Here is a 26,258-nt window from a genome sequence, read left to right as displayed (position 1 = left end):
TATATATGTATGTATGTATGTGTGTGTGTGTGTGTGTGTGTGTGTGTGTTTGTTTGTTTGTTATCTGCGAATTTTTCAGTTTTGAGCCCTCCACTACGAAAAAAGTTCCGATTTCGGGAGATTTAAGGAGCAACATCTCGGGAATAATAAGTCATAGATTATATTGGTGTTGATCAATACCTACAGTAAACATTTTGGTAACAAATAGTAACCGGTGGCCAGTGGCCACCGTTCCCGAGATATTCGCCAAAAGAGTTCGGATTTCGGGAGATTTAAGAAGCCATATCTCGGGAACCGTAAGTCATGGAGAGATGATATTTTGTGTATTTTTCAATTTTGATCCCTCCATTTTTAGCATGTGTCTCCGTAAAACATACCGTAGAACGTTTTAACAGAACTCTTAAACAGAACGTATGGAAGAAATTTAGTACTTAAGGAAATTTTAAATGTGTAGATATATTACAAGAATTGTTCGTTCTGGCAATGCTCTTGGAGCATTCTCAACTGGTCTTTTATGAAAGTAAGAAGATAAGTTCAGTTTTCACTAACAACAATTCTGTCACACACATAATTACAGGGCTCATAGTGGTCTGGTCTCTTGTAAATAGTTGAAAAGTGACCAAAAGAACATGAAAAAGTGACCAAAAAGTGACCAAAAGCACACGAAAAAGTGACCAAAATCTTATCATGCCACTTTTTTCCTTTGTCAATTTCTCCATTACCTCTCTCTTTGTTTGTTGTTGTTCTGTTTCATCTTTTCTTGTTTACTTCTTCTTTTTGAGCTTCCTCCTTTCTTAGGTCTTCTAAGTATGCTTTGTAGTTACAATAAGCAGAATTAACAGATGTAAGAAGCTTCTGAGTAAGTGGAACCAGTTCTGGCCTATTTCCGAATTTCTTCATCCCAGACATTATATTTAACTTAGCATTGAGAGTTCTCAAAGCCATGAAATATTCAAATTCATCACCTACTCTTAAGAAGAACATACAAGAAGCATAACACAAGACGAACACGATGACCCCCCCCCCCCACACACACACACACAACGTTGAGCGGAGCGTTAACTTTTACGAGAGATAACTAAAAGACTATTATGATAGAAGAAAGAATAGACACAGAAGGGTTCTCAACCCCATCTTGGGAGCTTAAGCATCCACCAACCATCCACTGTGCTTTAGAAAAAATAAAAGCTGAATTGAGAATAAAGGTGACTGTTTCAGATGTGGTAGCGAATACTGAAGCTTTCAGAAGAGTTTCTGCCTTTTTCCATTTATTTTTATAATATTTTTCTTAGAAAATTGCCAATGCAAAACATAAACCACACGAAAAAGTCACTTTACCTCCCAAAAAAGTGACTTTTAGTGACCAACTTGAAAAAAAGTAACTTTTAGTTAAAACAGTGACTCGCTATGAGTCCTGTAATTATCTTGCACCTCTCTCTTTCAAACTGTTGGTTCTTTTCGGTTTTTCTGTCAGGACGGGTAGTGTGGTCCTACAATCCTTCTCTCTTGGATGCTTGTCGAAAGGCATATACTGTAAGAGCGAGGATGGGCGGAAAATTTCAGATTTGGGTTACCCGGTTGCCAATCCAGTGAGAACCGGGTACCCGGGTCCATTATTCCCCGGAACTCAGGTATTTCAGGATCTGGGTCTGGTTAGTCCTATATAAGAGTTGATCTTGCATGCACTAACTACATCGGATTCATGCTCCAGTCGTGGTTAAAAGCCCACGTTAATAGTAGTTCCTGTTCTAAATAACATCCATATTGCGTAAGGACGTCCGTAATACCAAATCTTCCATTTTTTTTTCCCTTCTGAGCGGCAATTTTGACATGAACTGTCTTCTCTTGTCTTGTCTTCTTCACTATTATTAGTGTTTTTCTGGTGCACCGGACTCGTCCTTGTGTGTTAGAATTGCAGAAATTGAAAGATTATGATAATATTCATGTAAAAACCAACCATTATAGAATGTAAAGACGATGGAAGTAACATGATTTGAATTTTGGTAGGATAGTTTGAATTACTTGTTCAGGTATAGTGTCATAGTTTGTCGAGACTTCCAATGTTCAAGTTAAGTTTGGATTTCCATCTTTGACGTTCATAAAACTCACTTCCTTTTTTATATATTACTTTTTGAAGGCAGACAAATGTGACGATAAGTTGTTGATGTATGTCTAGAAGTAGCGTTTTGATTGGAATAGATAATCCTCTGCTGAGTTGTTGAGACCACAAAGAAGGTGAATTATGATATCACTGTATTTTTTTTTTTTAATTGATTCCAGTATCTAACAGAAACCTGAAAATGAATTGAATTGTTTTTCAGTTGCATGTAGCCAATATATATTTATATGAAGGAATCACGTAATCATGAATTTCTTGTAATTGATTTTAGATAATCCTCTGCTGAATTGTTGATCTGAGACCACAAAGAAGGTGAATATTGATATCGTTGTACTTATTTACTTATTTATTTATTTTAAAAATTGATTCCAGTATCTAGCAGAAACTTGAGGATGAATTGAATAGCTTCCCAGCTGCAAGTAGCCAATATATATATATTTATTTGTTGGAAATGTCTGTAAGATTCCATTCTCACGGAAAAGCGTTATTATAACCTCAGCAGTTTTCCATTCTGCTTCTATACTTTCTACTGAACTGTTTTGGTCTTCAGGTAAAAAAAATGGAAGAAAATACATAAGAATGCTAGGATTTGCCGCCAGTTCAATGCCTGACTGGTGATTTTTAACAATTATTCTTTTTATAAATTTAATTTGATGTTTTATAAGACCTTGCACCATCAATATCGTTGTAGAATTGTTTTGCTTTTTACTGAAAATGAAATGAAATGGTATCTTTAAGCTTTACGTCCCATGGATATGCCGGCTAGGCTAAAGGAGACGGTGAGAATGAGAAATGAATTAAATAGAGGAATGAAGAAAGTGGGAGGAAAAGGGAGAACCCCGAGTAAACCCATGCATTCGGTGTTGGTGCATCATAAAACTCATTTGGGATAGAACCAAGGACCTCATGCACCAAAGGTGAACACTACCAGTGAGCAACCACAGCCTTGCTTTTAATTGACTAGTTTAGCACTTCCTCCTGGGTATTTTCGTTATTGGGTGAGGTATTAACCCTGCAAGAATATCTTTTCCTCAACATTTTACAGATTATATTCCTTACAAGACGCAATTCTTATTTTTACATACTTAAAGAAATCTTAGTCGATATTAATATTCAGCTATTAATTGATCAAATTACAACAGCAATAGTATCCCATTATCAGAATAGTGATCGGTTGTTATAGCAGTCAAACACAAATTCAGTTAGTTGATCTGGAAAAATCTATTTCCCTGACTTCTCCCTGACTTTCATGATAGGTATCGGATAACGTTGACATATAAATAAGGAATAAATAACGGTGAATATTTATATAAGAACATTTATTCTATAGAGACAATAGTAATCAATTGCTCATACGTACATTCCACCTACCTCTCATAAAAATCTGAGCAACGTCCCATATTTTGATCATTAATGGTTGTCTAAGCTAAAATTGTTGTACAATTAATGTATAAAATTTCCTTGACTTTTCCTGATTTCCAGTCTTTTTCCCCGAGTTTCTCTGACCTGCACTATTTTCCGCTGACATGACTCAGTATTTGGTTTAGAAGTACTTAGAATTTTACCGTACTACGCCAAGTAAAATCAATTCAACATAGTGATTGTGTAAAAGAAATATGATATTGTTCATTACTAATTTCCCTCAATTTCCGAAATGATTGAGTACTCATTTGCTTCCATTCGACTGAAAGGGTCTTCTTCCAGAAAAGGGAAAACATTATCTTTTAACGAAAAGGCAAAACAATAAGAATGGGTAGGAACTTGATTAATTTATTGTATCTTTTATCTTCTAGTACACTTGTAGTCGTGAAAATGAGGCAGCCATAAGAACAACTGAGCAAATTAGGTGACACCAGAGAGCATATTGTTAAAAATCTTCTAGTACAATATCAGTAGAAGTTTTAATTGTAGTTTTCATCAGAATCGAATACAATATGACATTTGATTCGCTAAATTATTTTCACTGACCCCTTCATTTTCGAGACTGCAACTACATTCAACAATCAAAACTTACAATAATATTTTATTTATTTATTGAACAAATTCCCAGATACAGCATAATTTTCTCATTTAACAAAGAAAAAACAGAAAGTATCAATAATAATAACAGCAGTGCAGTGTTGGGTAAGTTACTTGTAAACATGTAACGCGTTACAAGCTACTTCACAAGTAACGCGTTACTTTTAGGTCTGAAACTTTTAATATGAAAAAAAAAAAAAAAAAAAAAAAAAAAATTCAATTCAATTTTCCGTACTACTACTACTACTACTACTACTACTACTACTACTACTACTACTACTACTACTACTACTACTACTACTACTACTACTACTACTACTACTACTACTACTACTACTACTACTACTACTACTACTACTACTACTACTACTACTACTACTACTACTACTACTACTACTACTACTACTACTACTACTACTACTACTACTACTACTACTACTACTACTACTACTACTACTACTACTACTACTACTACCACCACCACCACCACCACCACCACCACCACCACCACCACCACCACCACCACCACCACCACCACCACCACCACCACCACCACCACCACCACCACCACCACCACCACCACCACCACCATTATTATTATTATTATTATTATAGCATATTCTGATTTTCCCCAATCATCGAAAATGTTTAGAACTGTGGGTTGATAATAGTAGCGCTGCTATATCCTTTCAAGCGAACAATTACTTTATTGAAAATGTGATGGGTTTCTTGAACTTTATTGTGAATCGCTTTATGTAGATGCAAGAACAAATTCTTACTTGACAGCTACCGGTATATGAACATTTTCATATAATGTAACACTGACTAAAATGTCATACTGTGTTAGAAAAAATGACTGCTTATTATTATTCTGCTAAACTAATTAGATAATAATAACAACGTTATGTAAAATTAAAAATAGAGAATATAGAGAATATACTACAAAATATAGTTGTAGTGCGTTAGACTACAACTATAAAATGAGAACACATGAACTGGGGGTGAATCAAAACTTGCCAGTAACTCTAAAATCGATATGTGCTTTATAAAGCTAGTTGTTCCAAACTCTATAATCAACGGGACTCTAGGATTCGCAAATTGATTTGAAAGAACTCCAATATTACATACCATCAACATACTATTTTCTAGTAATAAAGTAGGTCTGCTCATCAGAACACAGTTTATTAACCCCTTACTGTATTCGTTAATTAATCATAGCTGTTGATAAATATTTGCCGTCGGGGTACTTCAGACACTTTACTTTTAAATTCTGTTCACCATCATCCTCAGCTTTTAAGAAAAAGTATTCTTACAAATGTTCGAACCGTAAAATATTTTCGTTCTTTATCTTTATAAAAGCAACACAAATCAAAGTAAAATCAACTACCATTGCACTCGTAATTCACTCCCTGAATGTATTGATTTCGAACTGTCAAAATCTATGACAAAATCTTCCAGGTGCTTAAAATTAATACATGTGATTTCCCTGAGGCTGTACTCATCTTCCAAAAACACGAAGTGACACTAAAATCTAATCTCTTTCTCTGTATATCGGCGACTGACTGTCGGTCACTGATATACGTAGTTCATGCTCCCTTGTTCCGTTCTGAGAAATTTCCGCACAGGAAAGAAACATTTGTTTTCGAAAAAAACCGAAATGTAACACAAAAAAAGTAACACAAACTTAGTACGTTACTTAAAAACTTGTACCACGTTACAGTTACTTGGAAAAATGTAACGCGTTACTTTAGTTACGTTACTTCTCAAGACTGCAGCAGTGTCAACAAAGAGTGCAAAAGTAATATTATTTGCCCAACACGTGTTTAAATTACTCTGTCAAACACCAGTTAGCTCGAAAAAAAAAATGTCTACATCAATTGTTAGCTGCTTATAATAGTTCGGTATTCTGTGAAAGAGAGACCTCTGTATAATTGCTAACCGGGGCGGGCAAGATGGAATAGGTGGGTATTCCGGGTTTTGCGGGAAGGGACACATAAGGATAGTTCTTGAGTAGAGTTTCTGATCTTAAGTTCCCACTAATTATCCTATGAAGGAATTTCAGTTCAGAGTTATTTCTGCGTACTCCCGGTGTCTGGATTTTAAGATTTCGCCAAGTTTCCCCCTTGGGTAATATTCGAAGTGCGAGAACACGAAAGCAAACTATAGCAATAAAACGCTTTTGACGTAACCTTTCATTAAAATTCCATCCTAGTCCTTTTTGAGTGAAGGTACTACAAAAGATCGTTTTTCTTTTTTTTAAATCAAAATTAAAGTGAATATTTATGAATTCTGGAACTTGAAGTAAAATGTGATGGCGGAAAACAATTATACGAGTGTAAAAGGAATTAAAATAAATTCTTACTAGCGTCAAGCCTGAATCCCTAAAAATAAACCCACAAAACACCGATCCCTTCTATAGTCGACGAATGGCATACCACGCAATATATCAATACCTCGTGAATTAGTAGGGAAAGACTGATGATTCAAAAAACACTGTTGTTATAAGATCCTCAAATGTAGAAATATAAAATTAAGCAGAAAGAATATGTAATAAAAATCACTTGTTCATAAATAAAAATCGTAATTAAAAAGAAAAAAAAATAATAAAATACATTGTTAAATCTTTGTCTACCAACATTATCGTATAACATAAGATAGAAATGTATGATTTCAATGGTACAGTTTCTGAGTGATGGGAGTGACCCCTGTTTGAATTCATTGGTAGTGTAAGGGTTAATGTTGTACTTGGACATCTTAAGGTAACCGATTTTTATTATTTTAACAGTTTTGTGTCATAAGAAAAGCAAAATCATTCGAAGAAAAAAAAAAAACTGAAACTTCTTTAAAAATAAATAAATAAATAAATAAATAAAAGTAGTCTGCTGAGGGCTAGGTAAGTGGAAAATGACGGCCCATTTATTTCTTATTCAGGCTTTTAGCAACAAATAACAGTGACTGTAATAAGAATTTCCAGTAAATTAGTGGGCAGAAGTTGTTACGGAAGTCCTACTACTGTTAAGTGGAAGTCGTTATTATTTTACATGTGTGAATTAACACAAAAACCTTTTTATCTTCCAAATATTCTCATATTATTTGTTTTAATTCTTGATAATCAAGATGGAATTTTCATGTTTTTGCTCTCACTACATTTGCTTCTTGTACTGGAGCACTCTAGCTGAACAAGTCTTCCACATCAGCGAAAATCCACAACAGATACTAAAGTCAATTCTCAAAGCATTTGCGTCTGCAGTGCAGTTTTGTGACTACACATATAAATAACATATGAATTCCGCCTGACACATGTAAGGTTACACAACCTGTTTCTTTAGCTTCCATGTCAGTAAGCAGTACAGACCACTTAATGTAACTTACCGGTTTTCATCTCCACACCACACCAAGTTGGCACAATTCTGTCAACGGTAGCTATTTTTCAGCAATGATTACACAAGTAAGGATTACTAATATTAATGTCTTTTACAATTTATGCGAAAAAAAATTCTTGTTTCTTTAGAAGTTTAGTTTTGCACATGCAAAAACACAATGTGACTCAAAATCCTAATATATTACGACGTAAGCTCCTAAAATTAATGGTAAGGATTAATGTTTATACGCTTTGTAAAATACATGCATGTACAAACTCGTACATTGGATTAAATACATTCAGTTCTTTGATTGACCTCTAAGCTTTCAAATAACACATTATCTAAGAACAAAAGTACGACATTACAAGATCGATGTGTTTGCAATACGTTTAAACGAGAATATATACGTTAAGTCTAAAATTTATAGTAACAGGTCTATATAGTGTTGTCAGTAAAATTTAAGATCATATAAAATAAGTAACTCTAAGCTAGTTAAGTAACTAAGTTAAGAGATAGTGAGCATTGGTCTACAAGAAACGATGGCGAAGGGAGACGATGCGACGGTACTTAATTGATTCCTGGGCTTTATAGCAAGAAAATAAGTTTAGTTGATCGTGAATTGAATTCACGAGGGTACTTCAGAAATTCTGAGTTCCCATAAACAAACAATGAAGAATTTATTCAACTTCGCCAAAAATAAAGAAAAATAAACATTTCTATACTTGCAGAGACGCTATATATTAAGTTTACAAATACGGAAAAGTAGTTACATAAAACCAAATTACTTTCTGAGCTATAATATATATATATATATATATATATATATATATATATATATATATATATATATATATATATATATATATATATATGGCTGTAAGTAACAGAAGAATGTGTTCAGACTGGCGAATCGCCATATAAAATGTGAATAGAAATCTCACATGAAAACTTTCCAAGTTTGTGGGAACTCTACTAGAGGGACGAGTAAAAAAAAAAAAAAAAAAAAAAAAAAAAAAAAAAAAAAAAAAAAAAAAAGCCAGTAGTAGAAGCAGTGACAGGTTCAGCTTAGGTATCTCCGTAGTCGCTATCTAATACTCACAAAACATAAGACCCTAAGGAAAGTGGGCATATGTAATGAAAAGGTAACTTTGAGAAAAATCCAGGGTTTTGGTTAAATTCCAAGTTTTCCAGGTACAAAAGTAAATTCTAGGTTAATTCAGGTTTTGCAGGTCAGTAGACACACTCTTCCAGATATTAATGCTAATTATCTAGCAACTCGAGCCTTGTAATTGATATTTAAAGGAATGTGCGAAAAATCGTCGTGATTTAATACGTAAATCCGACTTTAAAAAATATAACACAATGATTTCTCCATATAATTATTATCTCTGAAATCTACGTAAAAGAAACGTAAAAACAAAAAATAATACTGAGTAACAAGTGAGCTAACAGTAATCATGACCGTTGAACGTCATTTCTTAATTACCATTAGGAATAAATGACATTCAACTGTGCGTAATCACCCTCTAATAGCTGGATTCTCTTGCAATGTGCAAAATATAACTAAATAAACAAGAATTTTAAGAAAATGATCCAAAATTAGATCAAAAGATTGCGATCTTGGCCAATAATTAGTTTTTGGATCAGGTGCAACAAAATTTTTGAAGGCCCCTAAATCGAGTTTTTGTATTTTCTACGGAATAAGCACATCATACTGAGTTAACATAGTTTGAGTTTGACTACACTATATGTAGTTCTCTAGATATAAGGCCTACAAAAAAAATTTTGTCTGAAATATATTGGATCTTTTGATCCAATAAATAGCCTACCTGAACCACTCTACCTTAGAATATTACAAAATTATATGCGTACACACTCTTGCAAATAATTCCACGCATGCTTTTATTTTTCGAAAAATGAAACACTCAAAATGGTACACGATACATGCATGGATATTAGATTTGCACTATACTTCTTATCCACGATTGGAAGAAAATGACAATTAGTAAATTACTTACAAGCAGGCCTTGTCTTGTCAGGACGAGTAAGAGGAATCCATGGACGCTGTGGTGGGTGACTTGCCGTAACTGCAAAGAAAATAATTGTAATTAGCTACAATTAGTACATAAATTATTATACAATAACAAAGTAAAGGACACTTCTAACGTCAATTAGTTTGCCCAAATAAAATTCGTACGTTTTTCATTGAAATTTATAACAATAAACCCAAAATTAAATTTAAATACTGCGATGTGTTTTGCTGTTCCATTTGAGTTTTATTTCATTAAAAATCCATTACACTTACGTTCGAAGAAATTGTCAACTGTTTTCGTCGCCAGAGCTATTAAAAATTAGAATGTTGATATTTTAAGATATTATTTACAAGTGAAAATCCCATGTACAATCTTGTTTTTAAAACACTGCGCACCTCTCTTTGAAAAGCCATATATCTTTAAACTTATATGAATTAAATGACGCAAACGTGAATGAATCTTTTTTGGCTAATTGAGATTTCTTTTCTGACAAGTAAACCTTACGTTTGGGTGAATTGAGTTGCTGACTGAGACACATATGAGAAAGTAGTACTAAATGTGGTCAGTATTTCAGTGAAGTTGTAGGTGCGAAGTTCCAGGGGTTTAGGAGATACAACTACCAGAACATCACATGGAAGTACAGAATAGTCTTCATACAGTTGGAGGTAAAAGTCCTGTAAGATCTCTTGTGACGACAAAAGATGAATAACAAATATATGGGTACATATTAGGACTAGGGGGAAGTCATATAGTAAGGGTATACCTGACGGCGGCCATCTTGAAATCCGCCATTTTGAATTAAGGTTAAGCTTTTAAAATAGGAATAGGGTCATGTGATACATGATTTAAGGCGCAAATTTAATCAGAAGAACAATGGCGACGTTAATTTTGATTTACGCGCAATTGGTAAAAAGTTACGGGGAAATTAAATATTGTTGCAGGATATGTATTAGTCCTTTACACCAACTTGTAAATTTTGTGTTAATGATGATAATTAAATAAAAAGCAGGTGGATAAATATTAGGTCTATGGTAAGGGTTGCCTTGATGGCGGTCATGTTCAAATCCGCCATTTTGAATCAGACAAAAGTTTTAAACAAAACGCATAACAGTGACACCTTATTAATAGCAAATTTTACCATAAATCCAACGGTATAACCATTTTTGCTTTATCATTAACCAGCATTTGTTATCGCATAAACAAGTTGCTAATTTAAGGAAAAATGACCAAATTGGAATTGAGTCATAATTGAACTTGGGTCTTTCTTCCAGAAAAGTCCTCAATTAGTACAATCAATATGTAGTTCAGAAAAGAGTGCATGACTTGCACAAATGCTCTGTTCAAATTTGATGATTTTTCCCCCTTCCCCTGGTAAGCAAAATTGTTCTTTTTCTTTAAATTTCTCAGGATCTGTTATGTTTCGTGGTTTTCAGAGTCTGTTTTACCTCATTCAAGGTATGATGTTTCCATTCACATATTTTGTCTGTTTGTATTGTATCTCTTTTCTCAGAACGGTTAATTCAATGGCAATATGTTCTGGCCACATTTGTTATCTTCAAAGAACTACTTTCATTGAAATTTTAAATCTTTTGACCTTGGCCCAATGAAACGAATGGTTTGTTCAATGTCACAGTAGTTAAATTGTAAACTTAATTAAATTTATGTTTTACGTATTCCAAGTTTTTTTTTTTTCAACTTGCCATACTTAGAAGTTAAAGAGAATAATTACGTACCTAATCCTATGGAAAAATAATATTCCCTTCCATTTTTCTGCGCTAAAATCCTGGACATTTAAGCGTCTCGACAAATATTTTCGGGACGCAGATCTCGATTCCGTGACGGTCTCGGATTTTCCGGGACGAATGGAAACCCTAGTGTAGTATCTAGTAAGTATTTTGACACGTAGTAGTCACTGTCTTTGAAGTACTGTTTACTACCATGTAATTTGTCAAGCTGTTGCATGGCGTCATAACTGACAAAAATTAAAAATTTTGTAGTAATAAGCAATGTCACAAATCACTGACCAACGTTTCATAGAACTATCTACGCACAACAACGAAATAGAGCTCGGAGCTCGACATTTGGTGTCTTTTGTTTCGTCACTTTGGTGCAGAACACCACACATACAAAATACCACTGACTAATTGTTCACTGTATGTTCGGAATCACCTAGTCTAATAAGAGGAAATTCGGCAGGATAACTTTTCAGAAAGGATTTTTAAAATTACAACCCTTTAGAAGTCTTAAATCTTTAAGAAAACATTTTACTTCTCAAATAGCTGGCAAGGTAGGGAAAATTTGACAAGATAATCGTACAGATAAATATATTTAAGAAAAGTAACATCATACCCAGTTAACCATTTAACATCTTAAAGGTATATTTTAATCTATAAATGGGAAAAACTTTTGAATGACATAAGCAAATTATATCACGTAGAGTTTCGGGTAAATACATCTGGGATATAAATTACCGTACTTCAGTTTATAATGCCATGGAGTGATATAAAGAGAGAGCGAGAGAGAGACGATTCTACGATGATTTCTAGAGCGTTGAAATTCAGATTACACGAACTGAAATACTTCAAAAATCTTGTCAAGTATATAATGGTTTTTATCCTTGTATGAATCATGTGTTAAATGCAATGAAATGACAAACTAGCATCCCTTCCAGCTATCTTCAACGTATAAGTAGCAGCCACAGACCTTCTGTTCATTAGCAATTCAAAAAAAGACACCTGTGATTTACCAACCACAACATTCTTCCATATTTTATATCTTTTAAATCGATTCGGTGCAATACAAGAATTCATTCCAACTCATGCATATACGAAGAAAAAATTACCATGTTTTGCTCGGTCATATCAAATTACATGATAAAAAAGATAACTTCTGTCTGCATGCATATAAGCTCTACATGCATTACACAAGTTAGAAGACCAGTATCAAGTGTTCCAACCTCGATTTCCCCACGCAAGGTTACTGACCTAATTCATGGGTTGAATTATAAACACTACGCTACACCAATACATCAATATTAAACGTTCCACAATGTACTTGCTGTAAACGTGATTGGAGTGCAGTGTTTAAAGATAAAATTCCTTGCGTTTCAAAGGCCGCTCATTTCTCCAAATCCACAAAACACTCAACGCTTTTACTAGTGGTCATTTCACAAGCTTTTAAAATATGCAATTCAAGGTTGAAGACTCAAGGAAAAAATCACAACATGGATATTTCTTTTCTTTTCCATGAACGATCTGCGATTACTAATAAGGCGAGCATATGCTCAGAAAACTCTTCTGTTTTCCCATACACGTAGAAGCTCAGTGATATCTTTATTCTAGAGAATCCTCAAACACAATGTTCAATGTCGGATTATTGCCAGAAGTGTCCATGAACAACTATCACTTTCGGTATTCTTACTGTTGCCAAAGACATTCGATCATACAGTGAATTCCTTAGTGGCATACAAGGCGTCTTTACTAACCTTGCGGTAATCTTTGTTACTGGTCTACATTTTTAGGCTTCTCAGTGAGGTACTCAAAAATACATTATAAATTCTTCACACTACATCCAATTACAAATAATAATTTGCTTCGAAACCACAGTTCAAGAACACATTATTTCTCAAACAGAAATGAATTATTTAACTGATTGTTTCGTTTCTTCGCCCATAATGGCACGCTTTCTTAGCAGTGAACGATTAGAAAAGCTGCAATTTCTCTGTTATAGTCGGGAGCACGATGACACAATGGTTCACCTATGGTGCGTTGGATCCCTGGTTCGATCCCAGCTCGGGCCAAATGGGCTTTGTGGTGGATAAACCGTGTTCGTGGGTTTTCTCAGGGTTCTCCCGTTTCTTCCCACTTTATTTATTCCACCATTCCATTTATTTCTCATCATCACCGTCTCCTTTAGCCTAGCAGGCATAATCGTGGGACGTAAAACTGAAAGATTTTGTTTCATTTTTTCTCTATCATACTGTTCTGAATCCTACTACGTTTGTCTAAGCCGGATGAACGAAATATCTAATAATATAAGTGGTACCGGGTTCGATTTTCGGTAGGCATTGACTTTGCAAATAATAAATAAAAGAAAGGAAGGAAGGAAGAAAAAAAACGAAAATACTTTTAAACCAACACATTATTCTTACAAAATAGCGTCATTAAGTCATTTAGCATTTAACTTTAGTCAATTGATTTAAGCTCCCATGTATAACACAATGGTTAACACACTTCCTCATATGATTCCAGGCAGAAGCACAATTTTTTTGCATTGAACTAGCAAGCCTGGAATAACGGTGCTGAAATTTAATTCTCTGACCGCATATTGCTCAGTTAAGAGTGCTCCATTTGGTTGGGGTATAGTTCATGGACTGTCGCAGCACAGTATGCCCCATTTGCTATCACTGAGAAAAGGAATGAGACCGATAGTGAGTAGAACATCCCTTAGCGTAATGTGATAAAAGATTTTAGGATATATTTAGTTTATTTCCAAGATTTTTACTTTAACTTAAGGATATTAAAATGCGCACTAAAGTGTATGTATGTATTATTTTTCTTGTCGTACATCTTAATTATTTGATTTAATGTTTGTTTTAAGTTCAGCGTTCCTTTTCAGCATCGAGGGTTTAAGGGACATGGACTCGCTTTATATATATATATATATATATATATATATATATATATATATATATATAGAGAGAGAGAGAGAGAGAGAGAGAGAGTTTATAATCCGATTGTATATGTCGATTGTCCTTACTTTCCTCATCCAATACACCAGGCTAAAAGTGCTGCGTAATATTCTATCCAATTATTAGAGGGTTTTCAATCTTACGAACTCTTGACTTCAAGCTAATTATATAAATATGTCAGAACAGGGCAATGTAAAGATGTAAGTAGCGTTTATGCCAGGATTTATCACCTAGGTAGTTAAATAGGGAAGAAACTTTACGTACAGAGTACTAGAGGTTTTAACTCAATGAATGTACTCGTAATACAGTTTTCCATAATAATGTGCAAACTGTGTTGGGGATATGTGCTTTCGTACTTCTGGTACGCGATAATCGACAGAGGCATACAGATTTCAGAATTAACCCATTGGCAGCTACTCAAGTAAAGGGCCACGAACGAAAACGGTAGGAGCAGATGTGCTGACAATCCTTTTATTATGGTTTTAATAAGATTAATAGTATTTGAGATATGTCACCATAAAAACACGGTATATCGCTTTTCAGAAAAAAAAAAAAAAAAAAAACAACTGAAGTTCTCACAATAATTGAAGAAGTTTCGAAACACCATATTGAAATTACTTGAGCGACACAATGCGTCCAAGTGTAAAGCTTTTGCTTCTGTCAAAGTCGACGTGGTATTCTCTGTGTTCAGTCAATTATATAGATAAACAGAACTATTTCCAATAAACATTGCAAACGAAAGCAATTTTACTCTCAGAAATCATTACTTTTCTTTTTTTCTTTTTAACAATCCCTGAGGTAGAGGTGCAGATGATATGGCGTACACTAATAAGATTAGAATGAAAATTCCCTTTCACATTGAAGTCTATTGAATTGCAAAAACAGTAACATCACAACCCTCGATATATTGGTTGTATAATAGGCTTAGTGCTCTCAAACGGGTCGGGTTGACCCGACCCGACCCGTGACCCGACCCGACCCGAGTCGGGTCGGGTCAGTTCGGGTCGGGTTACGGGTCGGGTCGGGTCAGGTCAGCTCGGGTCGGGTTGTCGGGTCGGGTCAGTCGGGTCAGCTCGGGTCGGGTTATCGGGTCGGGTCACTCGGGTCGGGTTGTCGGGTCGGGTCAGTCGGGTCAGCTCGGGTCGGGTTATCGGGTCGGGTCACTCGGGTCGGGTTGTCGGGTCGGGTCAGTCGGGTCAGCTCGGGTCGGGTTGTCGGGTCGGGTTATTCGGGTCGGGTTGTCGGGTCGGGTCAATCGGGTCAGGTCGGGTCGGGTTGTCGGGTCGGGTTATTCGGGTCGGGTTGTCGGGTCGGGTCAATCGGGTCAACTCGGGTCGGGTTATCGGGTCGGGTCACTCGGGTCGGGTTATCGGGTCGGGTCAGTCGGGTCGGGTTGTCGGGTCAGTCGGGTCGGGTTGTCGGGTCGGGTCAGTCGGGTCAGTTCACTTTGGTCAACTAAGTTTAGGTTGAGCTTAAACTCGGCTGGAGTCGAAAACTGCTGTTTTACACTACCTGCGTAATAAAAAATAGCAATTTTCAATTGATTTTAAAGAACCCATAAATGTATTTTGAACACTTTCAGCTAGTGTTTCTATGGTAAATGCTTATTTTTGTACTTGAGTGTAATTTAATTTTTAAATGTGGAAGATTGATTTTACCAATCGACTGTAATATTAATATCTACGCCAATATGGAGTCTGGATTTAGAACAAAACTAAAAGTTGTTTAAGCAAGGCCAAAAGAAAGATTGGATATGGACGACCAAGCCCAAGCAGGGCCGCGGTAGCTCAGTGGTAGAGAATTCATCTCTGGTGCATGGTGTCCATGGTTCGATCCCAGCTTGTGTTAAGTAGGCTTTGTGGTGGAGAAACGCCGTGTAGTGGGTTTTCTCGGGGTTCTCCTGTTTCCTCCCACTTTCTTCATTCCACCATTTCATTCATTTCTCATGGTCACCATATCCCTTAGCCTCGAAGCAGAATCGAGGGACCTTAAACTCAGGAGTGTAGCTAAGGGGGGGGCATCGGGTCCAGGCCCCCCAAATGGTTTCCTGACCCCCCCACCAAATGACCAGCTTTAAAAACATCATAGTAAAATTATCTCGCTTCCTTCATTTAAAAGTAACAAAGTTATTGACAATTAATAATATACGGTAAAATAGTATAGAGAAATTTTGTTTTTCCATACCGATCGAAAAATAGGATACATTTTTGTGACAGCAGATTACGCAATTTACTGCGATTTATATTTGACAGTTTAAAGACAAACATTTTAACAAGATATTATAAATACAGCCATACAACAAAGGTACTAAACTGATTTGTAAGTACATTATATTTTTATATGCTTTAACAAGTATTTTAAAAGACAGAGAATGGAAAATTTGGTGAGAAACAATGTTTTTATTCAGTTTGGATTTCATTCGCTCTCTTTTATTTCTACTCAGTGTAATAAAATAATTGTTTTTTTTTTTTTAGTCACGAATAATAAATAAATATTTTTGTAAGGAAACTATAAAGAAATTAAGTGAAATTTAAAGAAAATCAATCTTGTGTACATAGGTTCTGTATACAAGGTCTTAAATTTAAATAAAAAGGTAACCAAGAAAAGTTTTGTTCCTTTTTCACCCACCACCTTCGAACATCGATACGTCACCTAACCTGGAAGATCAAAAATAGTCCCCATCAACATCGACGACCTTCTGAAAACGTTCCTGAAGGCCATGGAATTCATCGCGGTAGAAGTTGGTGGTCCGTGAAACGAAGAAGGTATCAGGTGCATTTTGGACTTTTACTAGGGATTTGAATTGGGGCCTCTAAGGTGATTATCCAAAGAATGGAACAGGTAATAATCGGACGGTGCAATACCCGGGGAATATAGTGGTTGCAATATTGTTTCCCATCCAAGGCGGAGAATGGTGTCCTGAGTCATCCTAGCCACGTGGGACTTAGCGTTGTTCCGTAAACCAGGACCCATTTGCAATTCAGAAGTGATGGCTCCAGAGTTTTGAGTTTTTGTTGAGCACAGCTCAACTGCTGACACTACACAGTTGCATTGATACTCTGACCAGCTGGTAGCAGTTCCCGATGCACGATGCACCAAACACACAGAAGGACCTTCTTCTGGTACAGTGCTGGTTTCGGCTGTTTTGAAATTGGTTCATGGGATGCTAACCAATGATGACGGCGCCGTGGAGCTTCGTATAGGACCCACTTTTTAGCACATGTCAACGCCCTGTCCAGAAATGGCTCCGAAATAGTAAATAAACCCATGCGACTGCCGCGTTGCCTTCTGGCCCGGGGTCAAAACATGTGAGACCCAACTTGTAGTGCTTCCCAACTTGATGGATGTGCTGCCGAATGGTTTCTCCACACACTGAATTGTAGTCCCAGTTCCTCTTTGTACGTACATGTGTTGGTCTTCTGGCATGTGGTGTTTTTGGGTGTTTGGTCATCGTCCTTAAACTTGTTAAACCATCGCTGCACTGTCCGCGTCGTCACGACACCCTCAACAAAGGCCTGGCATATTTTCTGTCCCGCTACAGCGGCGGTTGATCTCCATTTGAACTCGTTCAGCATACATGCTCTTATGACGCTCTGTGGATGTCCCATGTTCCCTCTGTCTTTACGCAAGTTCACTGTGTATCTGAATTGCCACAACCAGGTAGTATGTTGGATATACCCACACCAACAACTGACGTTCGCCTTATCTCCACTCGCATTCAACTCACGGTGTGAGGTCCAATTGAACACAGACCTCCACGAAAAGGGACAGAACTTTCTGGTTATTTTTATAGTTATGCACAAAAGTATAGCGTTTGGTCCCGGGCAGTAGTTCTTGATTAAGCATAATAAAAATTATCTTGAATATAATTTATGGATAATAATAATAATAATAATAATAATAATAATAATAATAATAATAATAATAATAATAATAATAATAACAATAATAATAATAATAATAATAATAATAATAATACAGTAATAATAATAATAATAATAATAATAATAATAATAATAATAGTAATAATAAATAAGATAAAATAGTGTTTTTAGTTTTCCAGAAGGAAACCAAAATTTTCCTTTCTTTTAGGCCTGAAAAACACTAGCAGCAACACATTTTTTGCTTTGTACATTGTAGCCGCCCCCCCTCAAAAACGACGGGCCCTTCCTACACGAACCTGCTGGCTACACCCCTGCTTAAAGTGAATATTTCATTTTATTTCACCAAGCCCAAGGACATCGATACAAGAACAAGATAAAGATTGGACATGCAAGACGAATTGCATAGTAATCTTGCTCTTGGCCTTGTTTTGGTGATCACCAAGTAGCGATGAGCGTATTTTCTAGCTTTCCGTATAGTATGAAATACCATAATCAAAATCACACTTGGTCTTCATTTGTACCGATGAGGTGAGCATTCTTGGCTCTTGTATAGCATGAAAGATCACCAAGACTACGAAATGCAGGACCAAGACTTGACTGCAAGACAAAGAATAAGACGCAGTATTGATGACCAAGACCTAGGGAGCGAATTGTTTGAATTTCATTTGTTGGGCTGAAAGTGATGAAATAAAATTAGTACTTTATAATTAAATATCAACCTGTATTTCGTCACATAGAACTAAAGAAAAAAATAAAATAAAAATAAATAAATAAATAAATAAAATAAAAATAAAAATAAATTTCTCCCACGTCGGACATTGGTATCAGTTATAAAAAGAAATAACCAAACCTCAAAAGTGCCAAATATTCATTAAGATGCATATACAAATCCCTGCTTGATCTAGCTAGTGGTTAACGTGTAAGACTTCGGTACACGTGGTCCGGGTTCAATTCCCAATGGGAGTGCATTTTGGTGTTCACCCAGTGTTGTGACCATAGTGCTCTCAAACGGATCGGGTTGACCCGACCCGACCCGTGACCCGACCCGACCCGTGACCCGACCCGACCCGACTCGGATCGGGTCAGCTCGGGTCAGGTCAACTCGGGTCGGGTTGTCGGGTCGGGTCAGTCGGGTCAGCTCGGGTCGGGTTATCGGGTCGGGTCAGTCGGGTCGGGTCAGTCGGGTCGGGTTATCGGGTCGGGTCAGTCGGGTCAGGTCGGGTCGGGTTGTCGGGTCGGGTTATTCGGGTCGGGTCAATTGGGTCAGCTCGGGTCGGGTTGTCGGGTCGGGTTATTCGGGTCGGGTTGTCGGGTCGGGTCAATCGGGTCAACTCGGGTCGGGTTATCGGGTCGGGTCACTCGGGTCGGGTTGTCGGGTCGGGTCAGTCGGGTCAGATCGGGTCGGGTTGTCGGGTCGGGTCAATCAGGTCGGATCACGGTTCGGGTCAGTCGGGTCGGGTCGGGTCATCGGGTCGGGTCAGTCAATTCGGGTCACGGGTCGGGTCGGGTCGGTCTTCAACCCGACCCGACCCGACCCGTTGAGAGCACTAAATAGGCTACATATAAAAGGTATTCGGAATCAACATATATTTTATATATGAGCTTTGAGAAATGAATCCTCACACGATACACAAACAAAATCATCATAGACAAGCACGAGTCATTTCGGATTTCATTTACAGCCCGTCAAAAAGTGAAGGGAACGACAAAATTAAGATTCATAATTCGAGAAGGAAATGTCCGAATAAAGTAGGATAAAAAATTGTAAACAGTGCTTATTACGAGCCTAGACTCCATTAACGTACCAACAGATGTGAAACAGAGGCGGAAATAAGGTGAACTTTGAAGCACAGTTTCTTTTAGAAACAATAGCTTCATGGGATCTTCTAGAAACGAAAATAACAGACCAAGAACTAAACACTGACACACATTCCATATGCTCTAGTACGTTAATAGAATCTAGACTTGACATAAGTACTGTTCTTTTTTCTTTTAACTGACCTCGATCCGACATCTTGTTTTCGAGTTATTACCCCCCCCCCTTTTTTTATTATCATTTCGATCGATTTTCGGCGGATTATAGCTCCGAAATGATACATTTGTACAGTTATGTTGTTTATTCGAGTGAGGATTCATTTCACAAAGTTCGATAGTGTTTTTGAACACCTGTATAATATAAGGTTCTCCGAAATCATTTCCACAACATTGCATCCAACACAAACTATATGTATGAGTCATTACCGAAGCATGAACGTTTTATACACACCTGTTGATTAAAATAATAATAATAATAATAACTGACAAGAGATTGAACACGGATATGTTGGTTGCTTCCACATCTAATGATGCAGTGGTCCATACAAGCTCCAGCAACTGGGTTTTGGGGCCATGAGTATCTGTTGTTCTGAAAGCATGCATGGCTACCAGTGCCTGTAGCAATTAAGGCCTTGACAGCAACAAGCTTCCATGTGAAGGAAAAGATATTGCAGGATTTCTTGAAGGTGAGACGTTCAGAATTCCGGGTCGTGAGCAACTCATAATTGCATGGACTACCAGTCTCGGACTGAGGGGTATAGGGCCCCGGCAGGAGCCTCACTTTCCATGTAGCATGTAAAAGAGCCTCTGTGAGGCAACAGGAGCTTCACAAAGCATACTAAGTTTCATTTTTTTTTATTCTGCTTATTATAATCACACACTATTTCCAGCTTCATTTACGCGTGATAATGATGCTCAGGGCGGGGACCTATTCTGTTTCTTTATGATGTTGCAATAACATGTCAAACGACTAACAGAGGGCCTCAGCAGGACTTTATAAAAGTCAGTCTTATTTAGACATTCATGGGGATCCAATATACATTTAGACAATATGATGCTGGGGCTTCATTCTTCATATTGTTGAAATATATTCTTACTAGGGCACACACAAAGAGCCCCAAACAGGACTTCATAATACTGTTAGTTTCATTTTAATAATGGGACTACAATCAATGGTGGGGCCACCGAACTCTGGAAACGAAACAAACTATGAGTAACTTGCTCCAACACAGCAGACATGTTTTATCTTACTTTCCATGTTATTCAACATTCGTTATTTATTTATTTATTTAGAGGGCCACGGCAGCGATTCCTGCCCTCATGCCCTGACCAGTCCGAGCTTGTGGACTACTACCAATCGATCCTTTTGAACAAGATACAAAGTGTCGGTCCCTTCAATATTTCTGGGATTTTTCAATGTCGTTCTTATTAGGTGTCAGAAACAAAAATGAAAAATAACAAACAAACAAACAAACAAACAAAAAAAAGCTTAAGGTCATACGATTATGCCTTCGTTTTTTTGAGCTGTAATTTTTTCTATTGCTTGTTGATTGAAATCTGGCATGCTGTTCACAAAGTCTCTGAATAGAAAGCATCGCTTTCGTACTGTTGTTAAGGTGTTTCGAAGAAGGTCTTTATTTTCTTTCGAATAAACAGGCACCTCTCCCATCGGACGATCGGCATTTAGTTAGCATTTTTTAAATATGAAAATAGGGAACAGAAACTCAGTTTTCAATGACCATGTATTTTGTCTGCTGCTCTACCCTAAAGATGCATGAAATAGATATTTTTCCCTTTGGAAACATTTAATAAACATTAATATTTGGAGTAATTTGTCTGTTTTCAATCTATGGGAATTACCGTGAATTGGAAAACTACTGAATTTAATGTTGAAATTACTCTGAATACACTCATTTCTTGTTTGTGAGTCGTAGAAGTATATATTTCGAGGTATAAAAAAAAAGTAATACGATTGCGAGTACTATATATTTCTGCTATTACCAATGATTGATTGAATAGCTTTGATTTAGACTGTATTAATGTACGTTTGCCTACTGAGTCATCCTAATTTCACTTACGTAACAATGTTTTAAACTGACGAACCTGGTGTAAAAAATATGACCGATTAAACAAAAAGAATATGTATACAATAAGATTACTATTAAATCTTTGAGTTTTACGTCCCACGGTTATGCAGGTTAGGCTAAAGGAGACGGTGATTATGATAAATGAATGAAATGGTGGAATGAAGAAAATGGGAGGAAACGGGAGAACCTCGAGAAAACCCACGCACACGGTGTTTGTCCACCACAAAGCTCACTTGGCGGGAGCATGGTTTGAGCCCGGAACCCCAAGCACGCACCAGAGGTGAAAGCTCTACCACTGAGCCACCGCGGCCCCCAAGATTACTATTAAAATCCCCAGCATCATTCTTTCACGGTCACAAATTATTTCCTAGATTTAAAGTTACTTGGAGTACCTGGTTCGATCCCAGCTAGCGCCAAATGAACTTCGTGGTAGACAAACAGCGTACGCGGGTTTTCTCGGGATCCCCGTTTTCTCCCACTTTCTTTTATTTCACTATTAAATTCATTCACATCTTTGTAGTCTCTTTTAGTCTCCAAGAGGGCGAAGTCTTCCGAATTTATGCCTAGAAGAAACACTGCAACCACCAGACGCCTATTTGTTATTTGTGAGTATTGTGTTTTGTGAATCATTCTTCTCATCTTTCAAACTTCCGCGACACACTCACCCGACTAATTGTCAAGCGCTGTCAAATGGAGGAATTCGTAATTATTGCAGAAGTTAATTAGAGGTTGCCGGTGTGGCTCCAATTCCTAGTGATTACTACTGGAAAATACCAGCAATGTAGGTATAAATGTGGTTTCCCCATGTTAGGAAATAGAAGCTCTCTGCCTTATGCTCAATGTTACGGGATACACCGGCAACGTTCATTGTAACTGGAAATGAAACTTCTAGCTTTCTTTGTTTTTCAAATAATTTTTAAGAGATGCATCAATACTGCCTTGTGCTACAGTAAAAAGTTTTATTTTTATTTAACACTACTTTAGTACTTGAAAACATTCTTTGGTGTTAAAAAAAGATGAAGGGTTGACTTGGATAAGGCCTCATATCCACAATTAACGAAAATCACTTTTTTTTTTTTTTTTTTTTAAGTTTTGAGATCTTTGGAAAGGGCTTCATCTATAGTCAAAAGCTGAGGTGAAAATCTAGCATGTTAAGGATGAGACCTTATCCAAATAAGAAAACAGACAGTGGAGAAAGCCTCATGTACATGTTACGAGGCCAATGTGACAAACTAAGCAGAAGCTTTTTTGGATGAAGCCATACATGCAAGTTGAAAGGTATGGAACTGATGTTAGCGCGTACAAGTTTCAAGCTCCCAACCCCCCTCCAATGTCTAGTGATTTCTAAAAAAAACGAAGCCTTTGTGAGTGAAGCCCCTCTCAAACTATTTATCTGGATCCGCCACTGTTCATAATTTATTTTCCAACAAGAAATTCATTCTGGCATCTACCTAAATAGGAAATTTATCTAAATTTAGAATGCACGAGGTTCCAGTAGTAATAATTTCCTATCTAAGTGGTATTTTGGACCGGTGCAAAGTAACTCCGCTTAGAGGCTGAAACCGCATTCTCCCAGTTTTTTTTTTTATGACTTTAAATCGTTTCATACTTCAATTTCAGCTATTGTTTCAAAGTCCCATTATACACAGGCCCGTATTTAGGTAAGTGTTATTCTGTGCTCGAGCACAGGCCGGCAGAATTTTGGGGGCGGCAAAATTTTGGATTTTTTAAAGATTCAGACTAAAGTAATATTTAAAACTAGGAACCCGTAGAGAACCGCGCAAGCACGAGAAAATATGTTAATGTGTTATTCGCTCTAATTACAGTAGTTACTAATTAGCTAGCTTATCTGATTATTTTTTTAAGTCTTCCTCTCTCACCTCACCCCAATGAGCGAGGATGAACTTGAACATCATGAAAACTGATATCGTTAAACTCAGTGTCGTCGAAAATTATGAATTCAACACTAATATCTGTCGTTTTGGATTACTTTTGAAATCTCGCCCTCTCCCTGCGGAGTGGAGTATGATCTTGAAGTTGAATTGGATTAAAACTGTCTCTATCCATCTCAGCGTCCCCAAAAACTATGAATTGAACTCTAATATTGGCCGTTTTGGGGGGAGGGGGGAATTTTATCCGGTGGGAGCGGCAAATTATTTAGAGCACACAGGCGCACAATATATAAATACGGGCCTGATTACACACAGTAGTATTCTACGAAACTGACTTAACTTTGACGGAAATTCTTGTAGGTGATAGCTTTCAAATTTTGGCGGCCTTTACAGTGACTACTTTCCATACCTCTACAACAGCAAACTCTCCAAGTAACTAAAAGTGATGTTAACCGCCAACATTATAGCCCAAATTCCGGTAAAATGTTTATCTTACGGTGGCAGTTGAAACTTTCTCTTTGCAGTTCATGGTTCTAAAGACAGAGGACTGTGCAACTCTATTTTGTGCAACGGTATCTGAAATATACAAGTCATATTTATTATGCCTTTATATGGAAATTTATGGTATTATCGTCGACTAATAGATTATGTACCGTATTAGCTCCCATTGCTCCTTCAGAGTAGGATATTTGACTATGAACCTAATTTAACATAAGAGGCACATGGTTCTATGCCTAGCACTGATCATGTTTAATAATCTACATTCGAACGATACCTGCTACACAAAATATTTTCAGGCTAAAGTTAACCGAAAAATAAAAGAAACTGTCTAACTGTCCTTGCTTATAACGTAAAATTTCGAGTTCTATTATTCATTTTTTGTTTTCTCTTTGCCTTGAACCAGCATTCTTCATTTTTATCGCTCACAGAGAGTACTATCAAATCATCGCAAAATCCTTCCTGAAGCACGCTTCTGCGAGGAGTGCGAGGCCATAATTCTTCATTGTGAAACAAAGGCATTGTTTGCAATCAATGCATAAGACGAAACGTAGAGGGATCTCCTCTGACCTCGTGGCATTTGACCACTTTCACCTAACTAGGCGGGCTGAGCACGACAAAGGCGTGGAATGGATTCGGAGACGTTTGGTTCGTGAACTTCAAGGGCTCTGCAACGTTAGTGCGTGGCCTCCTTTTTTGTTTCTTTTTTAATTTTTACCAACACTCCCGATATGCAACCAGTGATCAACTGATTCAACGATTCCCACTGTTCCAGTGAAATATTTAGAATCTACATTTTTAATAGATACGCATCATTCTTATTTACTTTTCTGACCCAACCAACAGTAATGATGGAATCAATCCACTTGTAAGTACTGAGAAGCAAAAAGGCTACCACATTTATTGTTGATTACTGAGAACCCCAACATCTAAAGCCCATGGTAACCTAGTTTTTATAAGGCTGAGATGAATAATAAAAATAAATAAATAAATAACTGCAGAATGCGAGAACTGAGATAAAACCGACGAACACGGTACTATTTACTACAAGCACATATTGTCTGAGGTCGAATCATGAATCCTTCGAGGTGTTTCTATATAGTGGCTCAGTGGTAGAGCATTCATCTCTGGTAAAGGAGTTCCTGCTTCGAAGTCAAGCCATGAGACTTTCCCTTCTCTCTCAAATTTTCATTGCATCAATTCCTTTCATAAACGTTCACTTTCATTAACTTCGTATCCTCTACCCTACAGGGGATAATCACAGACATACAACTGAAAAGATGAATTCTTCGCACTGCAAGTGACCGTTTATACTGCGGAGCTTGGGATCAAAATGTAGTAAGTACCAAACCATGTAAATATTTCCAGGAAACGTAAAATTAGTATTTTTATAAAAATCGAATGAAACTGTCACTTACTGGCACTCATGCTAATTACTTAAAGCACTAGTGTTTCTGTTTCACTGTTCAGAGATTTCGGTTACAAATTTCACGGCAGACACACTGACTATGATTTATCCTTAAATACGCTGTTCTTTTAAATATACTGAATGAGCCTCGACTAAGTTCCAAAATTCACTATTTTTCCTGCCAACTACATCGAAATTCGTTTAAAATACGGAACATACATACGGTCGACTCTTGCCATAATTCACCACCTTACTCATCTCCAAACTCATATTACAAAGTAACTAGTTTGGCGAAACTAAAACTTCAACTTACCAAAGGGTAGCGCATTCGGATTACGTGCCTTTAAGTACGTGATGTGTGGTCAATGTATCGACTTCAGTGTTATTTTAGGCTATCCAGATTGGAGTTTGCTTTCTCTGAATCCAAGCAGATTTGCCTCACGATGTTAGG

The 26,258-nt window shown here is 36.9% G+C and overlaps 1 protein-coding gene across 6 annotated transcripts in view; it reads right to left on the bottom strand.

Moving 5' to 3' along the window:
• twin (CCR4-NOT transcription complex subunit 6-like twin) overlaps positions 1 to 26,258 on the bottom strand; it is a 475,631-nt gene that overhangs the window by 62,743 nt on the left and 386,630 nt on the right. For all 6 annotated transcript variants that reach the window (XM_081729449.1, XM_081729451.1, XM_081729448.1 and 3 more), the window contains one exon: positions 9,519 to 9,587. In XM_081729449.1, the coding sequence (XP_081585575.1) occupies positions 9,519 to 9,587 (69 nt within the window). The remainder of the gene's footprint in view (positions 1 to 9,518; positions 9,588 to 26,258) is intronic.

This window comes from Thermobia domestica, chromosome 10 (assembly GCF_964235325.1).
Source record: "Thermobia domestica chromosome 10, izTheDome1.hap1.1, whole genome shotgun sequence".
In the NCBI taxonomy this organism is placed as follows: domain Eukaryota; kingdom Metazoa; phylum Arthropoda; class Insecta; order Zygentoma; family Lepismatidae; genus Thermobia; species Thermobia domestica.
The sequence above is the reverse complement of the archived record's forward strand: the minus strand, read 5'-3'. Positions and strand labels throughout refer to the sequence as shown.